The sequence below is a fragment of the Anneissia japonica genome, unplaced genomic scaffold, assembly GCF_011630105.1.
Source record: "Anneissia japonica isolate Jap-2015-1 unplaced genomic scaffold, ASM1163010v1 scaffold287761_len698747_cov189, whole genome shotgun sequence".
Taxonomy (NCBI): domain Eukaryota; kingdom Metazoa; phylum Echinodermata; class Crinoidea; order Comatulida; family Comatulidae; genus Anneissia; species Anneissia japonica.
In genome coordinates, this window is record NW_022715691.1 from 510,442 (window position 1) to 519,630 (window position 9,189).

A 9,189-nucleotide genomic window follows, 5' to 3' on the forward strand; every position below is an offset into this window, starting at 1 on the left:
CACCTAGGGTCCTTGGTACATCCTCCAAAAGAACAAATTCAAATATGATAACTTATTAGTAAGGTTGTAGGTACCTTTGTTTTCCCATTTTGAGGTCTCAAAGTGCTGAGCAGTAGAGCACTGCCAGAAATTTCTCAACAAGGGGTTCAAGGTCCTCAATAAGGGCTACAAAGTCCCTGACAAGAGATCCATGATCCCCAACAACTGGGGTCAAAATCCATCTCAGCCCCACTATGGTTAGAGCAAAATTTAAGAATAGGCACATCTAGATGTCCAGAAAAATCGCAGTCTCGGACCATAGTAATACTTTTCTAAAGCAGAGTTCTCCGACAAGATAATTTGCTTATTTACTGACGGGGGTCCAGACGTAAACAATTGGGCTTTTTGTCACTGTATCTCACTGGTGCTGTCACAGGAGCTGAGGTTCCAGGTTAAATCTCCTTCTCTTATCTTGACAGTCCTCCAAGCATACGCTGCTTATAGTGTGCACATTCCATCTATGATACTATGTTCACATAGTATGCAATAACAATTGGGATCTCCAAGTCATTCTCAATGTTTGTCTCCTACTGTATATCCACATTACTGTAAAGATGGTATTTGTTGCGGTCTTAAATTTTCACACTTGGCAATGTTAGATTCATCATTAAATCTCGTATTGCTGGAAAGATGCTGCATTCACCTGTACAAAATTGAAAATTACAAAACTGGTTAGAATGGGGCGGTAGGCGGGAGAAGTTTTATTAATTTTGTTTTTTGTACAGTGTATTGGTGAACATTGGCAGATATCTGGTCAAATACGTGGTCAACTTAAGCTCAAATATCCCCATATCTTAAGTTGTATGAGATAGGTGAAGTAGATTTAGCAAAGTTAAAGAATGGGTTGCTAAGCCAGGCACTTACTGCCTGATAAAACTGTAATACGACAAATCCCACTCTGCACCCTTTGAGTGCTAGATGATATGACGGGGTCTGCTGATCGTCTGCGGCATTGTGAATTGATCGCATTAAAAACAATCCATTGCTAGCATGTTGTGTTGTTCATAGAATTGCGTTGGCCAACGATCGTCTGGCGCAGTGAGTACGCGGCTTTACAAGTCTGACAGTGCTCTGCTACATTATACAATACGTAATCAAACATTGTTAAGTCTGAGCAACAAAAATCTCATACTATGTGCCAGTTTGGTTTAATCACATTTGCTGTTCAATTAGGAATGTAATAAACGATTATAATCACATTCATCTGGTTTCATAAAGAATAGTACGAAAAATATCTTTTTATTTAACTGGTGGATGAACATGATTTAGAAGTGTTAGTTGCAGCAGCTAATGATAATAGAAAAAAACAAGTTAAGTATGCTGTCCGAATATTTAAAGAGTACCTTGAAGCCACAAGCTGTGATTTATTGAGTGTAAACCAGTTATCTAATGCAGGCCTCGATGAACTGCTAGCGAAGTTCTAGGCCTATGCCTTTCACAACAGAAGAACAGGGAATCTATGTAGTGGTATATAAAACAAATATTTACTGGGATTTTAATCGGGTCATAGTTCAAATTATCACCCTTGTTGATCTGGAGTCTGTACTATGTCCCTCGATCATGCCCCTTAACCCAGTAAATATTTGTAGAATGTAACCTTATGTTATTTATAACCTTGGAATAATAGGTCATCATCGGGACAAAACTCGCATGAATAACCCAATTCATCCAAGGGTTTATTATCCTGAAGAAAGTGACTGCAGCAGTTTCTGAAACCATTGCGAAGGTAAGTAACTAATTGGTTCAACAAAACAGATAATTTTCCAATTTTAATATATTTCTGAAAACAAATGATCTAAGAACTATTAATTTACTTACTGCTGTTGATATTGTATTCATTAAAGCGTTTCAACATCGCAGAAACCTGAGGAGATGCTGAATTTGCGCTAGCATTCTGTAGGGACTGATCCAACTGCAGCGTTGAGTTTGTGTTTGGGTCGTGAATGATGGGTACGATAATCGTCTGCAGCTCCTGTCCTGGGACCAAGTTGTTAACATTACGAGTCAATTGGATCTGTGAATAAGGTAAACAGAGCATAGTGATTAATATGAGGCTTGCCAAACCAAAACCAGCGTGCTGTCGCTAAATGTTAAACTGAGTAATTAGCGTAAGAATGTGACAGTACTATATACTTTAATACACAGAAGCCAATGATACTTTTACTCATAACTTTGGCAATAAGTCGATTCTAGTAAATGACCTATCATTTTAAAACTTATAATGTGGGGAATATGAATATGTGGCAAAGACAAGCCAAACCAGTCACTTGTCGCAAAAATCAATTTTGAGTTATTAATACAGTGTTAGAGAGTAAATTAATAGCTATAAAATGGTAAAAAAAATCATTCAAATCGGACATTTCCTTATGAAGTTACAAGCGTTTAAACATACAGCTGTTTAAAGAACAATATATGAGAAATCAGCCTTCAAAGTTTATGCATGCAGAAACTATCTTCAAATCCTTAAAAAGTATTGTTATAACATTGAAAATGGGGAAAACAACAGCATAGAATGATGTATAGATATATAAAAGTTAGTTTAGTGCAATAAAATAGATTTTTAAAAATTTGACATTCCAGCATGTTTTGGCCATTTTCTTTGAAACACGATTTGCGACGAGTGACTGGTTTGGCTTGTCTTTGCCACATATATTAAAAAGTAAATTTTCTGAATCTGGTAGCTGTCAAATTTAAAATTTAATCAATCATTGGTGCCATTTCAACAGACAATAACGATCAACGCAAATACCTTTCCTATATTGTTCGCATACATATTAAATTGGCTGTTAATAAATTTTGCACTAAAAAATATAAATGAGTAAAAGCTGAATTGTATCTACTGTGCCTTACTGATTGGAATTTTATTTTAATGAGTATTTAATGGGTTTTAACCGAAGTGTTAGGGTTTCCTGATGTTTATACTGCCAGCATAACTGTATAAATAATCATAAACTATTAATTATACATTAAAGGAGATTAACATACGAAAAATAGAATCTTGTTACGGACGACAACAGCAATGCTACCAACTCCAGCTACTGCTATGATATTTGGAGATATCGTTAAGCACCACTGTAGGGTCCACTTCAGAGTTCGGTCAGGAACCTTCAAATACAGAAAAAAAAAATATTAAGTCACAATGAACAATAAAATGCATCTATAATACAGTGTACCTTCCAATTCAAGACCCCTCTAATTCCGACACTACTTTAATTCAAGACCACTATTCCAAACAACCAAATAACAATCTTCAATCTTTTAACATAAAAGCTAACTCTCTAAGTCGAGACCGAACAATTGATTAGACAGGAGTGGACAGCAGATATCCGAGATACTAAATCAATTCAATTAATTTAGAGAGTTGGTATACTAAGAATTCATAGCAAAATTTAATTATAGTGGATATTAAAAAAAATCATCACATTTCATTGGAGGGTTGATTCCTAACAATAAAAAAAAAATCATTTGAATGGATAGCTGCGATATTTAAAAATTCATAAAATTTAATCAGATTTTAAATTTCTGAACCAATTCAAAACCAAATTGAGGGTTAAATTTTCTAACAGCCTTTGATTAGATGATTGACATTCCAACAATTCAAAACAACATTTGATTGGCTGTGAAGTTCTAGCAGCTCCTAGCAAAAAATTTAGCTGGAGGTTAAACTTTCTAACATCAACTGATTGGATGGTTAAAATCTCTAACAATTAATAACAGCATTTGATTGGGGGGGATCATATGCAAATTAGAAACTTACTAATTCCAATCTCATTATCTGGATAAAATCATGAAGTATGCGAGTTGATGCACTGATCAACCTGATAAAGGCGCTTAGTGTTGTCTGCTTGTATGGGGGACATGCAACCTAAAATAAATAAGCACATAACAAGATGAAATATAAATTAATTGAAAATGGTGGACATGTGAAAATAAAATATCAAATATAATATAAAATACAAATAAATCAACATTTTGATTCAAATTACATCATATCTTATTATTGTAATCTTATGTCAGGTATGCAGACCAAACCTGACACTCTTTAAATGCAAAATTACTATTTTACAAACAACTAATATACTGCACTTGAACAATAAAAATGAATATAAATTTCTTTGTATATATAAGTAACTGACACATAATATATACTGATCCTATATTATAGTCTTATATTCTTTACATATACACGTAAATTGGCTGATAATGTGTAAAACGATATTTTTTTTTTTACTGTAAATGAAATTTGAATCATTTTGATGATGTCTCCTTACTTGCAGGTTTTACCAGATAATTTAAACAGATAATAATGAAATTCTATTTGATAATCTCACCTTCTCTTCAAAGAATTTACTAAGAACATGTAATTCTTCTCCTGTCCAAGGCTCAGAACACTCTGAAAGGTACAAGTAAAAACAGTGAATAAATGTCAGACATCAGCTTACCTAAACACACACAAACGGGTCCCCAAGTTGGAAGAAGCCACATTCGGGAGATTTGCTTATAGTAAGCTTTCTTAATACATCTAATTATATTATGTTGCGCACAGTGATACCCGCTGACATTCAGAAGACAACTGCTACCACAGGAGTAAAAACATGCTATATCATGAATTTGCAGAAGATAGATCATGTCCCACAAATTTCTTGATTGCTCGAGGGAATACAGGAGACTTTACCGATTCCTGGGACTTGGAACCAATGCACAGAGTTTGGGCCTATTAGTGAAGAACACAATTCATGACATACTGCTAGTTAGGGATTAGGGTCCATATCGTCTAGTTAATTTATATTTGAGGTTTTATTTGGTTAATATTAATAGTAGAAAAGAAGCCAAAGGAAATGAATGCCTTCAATCTTAGCAAGGCACAGTGCTCGTGCTTACCTGGGACGGGTTTTGCCTGAAGATGCAGGGTGAGGTTGGCTGCTGGATTGAGTGACACTCGGAAGAGTAAGCTGTCTGATTGAAACTGAATGACACCAGGCTCGTTGGAGGGAACTACATGTAACTATAAAAGTACACAAAGAACTAGTGTAACATCAACTTGAGGACCAGTACATATAACATTGTCGGTCTCAGTTACAACAAATTGAACCGTAAGTTTTAACTTTTATAAATTTCACAAACATTATTTTCAATGATTTACAGCTTTTTAGTAGGAAGATCCTAAAATTATTGTGTTCTGACAAAGAGGTTTAGATATCTGTCCACACTTTTAAGTGTTATGCAACCAATATCTGTGATCTGCCCATAACTGGGCTTATTCTTTACATACACTCCAGGCAAGTATTTAAAAATTTAAATTCTTTTAATATATTTGCTTCAAATGTGTAATTACTAAAAAAAATATAACATTTGTGACTATAGTGTTATTAGATCAAGTCAGCACAAAAAATATAATTAATTAAAAAAAAAAAACTGTTAATTTATTAACATCTAGAAATATTTGACTTACAGTATCACATTTATTTGGGCCAAGCAGTACCCGCTGCAATTGTTTCTTGAGGAAAATTGCGGACAAGAATCTTTCGAGTGGACAGCATTGGTAGGGGGTTCCCAGCCCCGTGTTGATGGTCCCTGTCGGAGTCGGTGTACACAACTTGTGCAACGCATCATGCGAGAGAATAGTTGGTATGGAGCCGGCCCATGACCGATGCGGTAGACTCCGAGTGGGCTGACTCTGGACTGATCCTTTAAAATATACAAACATTTTGTGTAAATTTAAAAAATATTGAAACTATAATTACAACAAAATACTAAAAATTTGTATTCATTTCCAAACTACTGTAAAATAAAACATTCATAAAAATTTAATCAAATATTCATGTTAAAATAATAACAATCAATGTTTAAACATTTATGAAAAATGGTGAAGGGGGGGGGAGAAGTAGGATGGAAATACAATGGTGAGGTGACAGAGGGGAGGGCAGTTAGATGGGAAAAGAGAAGTGGGAGAGAAAGAAGGGATAAGGAAGACACAGAAGGTCATAGAACTATTGAGATGAGCATAAAAAAAAGAGATATGAAATGAAAGAGGAAAAAATACAGGGTAGGTAAAAGAAGAGAGAAAATTTAGTGTGGAAAAAGAGTGAGAGGTACGTAGAGGAAAGCAACAAGAAGAGAGGAAGGGGAAAAAGAAAAGAAATTATGAACAATGGGACTGAGTACTAAGATCAGGTGGATAATAAAAATGAATATAAACTATTCACTAACCTATCATAGATGGTTGTGAGGCATGTTGTTGTACGGTGGTACCGGGGGAGTGTATGTTGGCACTACCAGGGCTCTGGTGCCTGATGCTTGGTGATAAACCAGGTACCGACGGTGAGGCAGGCCAGTTACGTGGGCTTGGCATTGAGAGGCTCATGTTGGTGTAGGGTGATCCATGGCTCTCATGCATACCTATTGAAGAAAACAGAAGCAAGAGGAATTTAGTCACATGTCAGTGAAGCTGTCAAATATCATGGTATATTTTTGTCCTGTGAGTTTGAAAAGGGATTACCACATGTTTGTGATCTATTGTGATACTGAAACAAATTGTCGATATTAGTAATCCTGCACCTACTTAATCAAATAAAAATCAGTAAAAGCCTGAGCACTATGCAAAGTACAAAACCAAAATTTTGTTATTGTGATTAGAATTCAGAAGGTTGTACAGTGGTCAAGTGATTTAGTTGCCCAACTCGCCATCTCAAGTTCCTAGGTTCAATCCACACAGAGTTATTTTTCATAAACAAAAACAACTTCACACTTTGAGTCATGTACAGAGACGGTAAACAGACTTCAGTTGCTGAATGACTGTGAATATGGTGCAAATAAAAAATTACATCACGATACTTACCTGGGTTGATAAAAGACACAGCTGCCGGAGAATGCATGTTAACACTCATGGGCGATGGCACCGGAACGAATCCAGGTGAGGGGGCGTGATGGATGTTACCCGGTGATCCAGCAGCAAATGCTATTAATAAAAACAATTAACACTCATAATAATGAAGGGGATTTATATAGTTACACTGTGTTGTTGCAGCAAACATTAAGATCACAAATTCACAGAATGAAGAAAACTATCCTCAAACTACTGTAATGCTGAACTGATAAAACAAACTCAAAAGAAAAAGCACATTCATTTTTTTGTTTATGTTTATCTCTGGAAATGTATTTGCTTATTGTTACTGGTTACCTTAGCTGTCTCTTTTTACAACACTTGGCAGATAATGATTAATATTGCAGGAAAATTACGATCAAGTTGTTGACATTAAAGGAACAGTTATATCATAAAATATAAAGTAATATAACAAAAAAATATAAATTCATTCACATTCTTATTTAATCATTATTCCATTTTAAAATTCTTTCATTCATAGCTGCTTCTCTGTAAATGTAAATAAGCATGAAGGACATTACAAAATAGAGGTTGTGTGGAAATATTTCTCACCTGGTGATGGAGTACCAAGTTTAGCGCCTGATGGTGATGGCGTGATGGTTGGTGGGGACGCTAATGGACACGCAACACCTGGAGACTGCATATTATATTGCTGTGGGGAAACACCAGATGTATTCATGAACAAATGAGGTAAGTTAATTAGGAACTTTACAACTTATAGCTTGCACAACAAACACTAATACAAAATTAAAGCTGAATGTGGCAGGATGTCAAAACATCATCAAACAAATTATCAATAAGAACAACATTAATAACAACATTAAAAGCCCTTCTTTATCATCACCACTACATTATTATCTACATCATTTACATAACGCCATTTATATAGCGGTATTTCATAAATATCAGAGCATGGACTACATTAGCACATATCTAGCTCGCACAGTAACTTTCTATATTACTATATGTGGCAAAGACAGGCCAAACCAGTCACTCGTCGCAAAAATCGATTTTGAGTTATCAATACAGTGTTAGAGAGTAAAATAATAGCTATAAAATGGTAAAAAATCATTCAAATCAGACATTTCCTTAAGAAGTTACAAGCATTTAACCACACAGCTGTTTAAAGAAAAATATATGAGAAATTAGCCGTCAAAGTTTATGATTTCAGGCATTTCTCATGCAGAAACTATCTTTAAATCCTTAAAAAGTATTGTTTTAACATTGAAAATGGGGAAAATAACAGTATAGAATGATGGGTAGATATATAAAGGTTAGTTTAGTGCAATAAAATAGATTTTTAAAAATTGTCTTTGCCACATATGATCAGGGGTGGTGCCAGCGGGGTGGGGGGGGGAAAAAGCACAATTCGTCAAGGATGAAAAAAAATTATATGTATTTTCTACATATTTAGTAGACTCTAAAATCGATTAAATAAGCCTTTGATACCCCTCAATTGTCAAAATTTTCCCCTGGACCACTTTCGAAGCCTTTTAATCGAAGCTCGACCATGGCCACTTTGTTTTCGTCGGGGAAATCTGACCCCTCGTCGGGAGCATCGGCCCTCCCGTCGGGGACATTGGAGGGCCCCCCGTCGGGTAAATCCTGGCGCCAACCCTGTATATGATGCTTGCCATCCCAAAACTAGTATCAATGACCAAACTGATGGGTCATTTACTGGAATCGTCTTACTATTGCCAAAGTTATGAGTAAAAGTATTATGAATTTTCTGTACTAAAGTAGACAATTACTGCCACATTCTTAAGCTAATTACTCAGTTTTTCAAAAATTAGTTACAATAGGCTGGTTTGGGAATGGCAAGCCTCATATAATTATTATTGTTTCATTAGGTTGTCAATTGTTTTTGAGGAGGCATCTATTAATTCTATTCAAATATATTTTTTTTGGTGTAAAATGGATACGCATACTATATACTCAAGTAAACTCCAATTAATTTCACTGCAAATATGGAACTACAACACTTAATTACTGCCAAAATGTGTATTGCATTATCATAAAGACTTATTGATCCAAACCAGGTCAGAAAAAGTAGAGTAGAACATTAATAGAAAGTGTTTATTCAAGAAAGGGGCCTTTCCGCAAAGCAGGGCAAATATATATGGTATCTTTATACCACTTTTTTACCACTTTTTTGTTTTTTTTCCCCCTTCTTTTAACTGCTTAGCTAGACACCGCCATCACTTGAGCACCTGTGAGTCATGCATCGGCGGGCTTTACGCCTTAAATTGCCGATAAACGGTGCAGTG

The 9,189-nt window shown here is 35.3% G+C and overlaps 1 protein-coding gene across 1 annotated transcript in view; it reads right to left on the bottom strand.

Annotated features, from left to right (window-relative positions):
- The window catches only part of LOC117109303 (mediator of RNA polymerase II transcription subunit 14-like), a gene marked incomplete at its 3' end in the record, with an annotated part of 34,009 nt that continues 24,820 nt past the window's right edge, over positions 1 to 9,189 (bottom strand). The window contains 10 exon segments of the mRNA XM_033251573.1: positions 1 to 682; positions 1,858 to 2,053; positions 3,025 to 3,144; positions 3,797 to 3,904; positions 4,371 to 4,432; positions 4,921 to 5,044; positions 5,492 to 5,727; positions 6,250 to 6,438; positions 6,878 to 6,997; positions 7,475 to 7,574. Coding sequence (XP_033107464.1) covers positions 612 to 682; positions 1,858 to 2,053; positions 3,025 to 3,144; positions 3,797 to 3,904; positions 4,371 to 4,432; positions 4,921 to 5,044; positions 5,492 to 5,727; positions 6,250 to 6,438; positions 6,878 to 6,997; positions 7,475 to 7,574 — 1,326 coding nt within the window.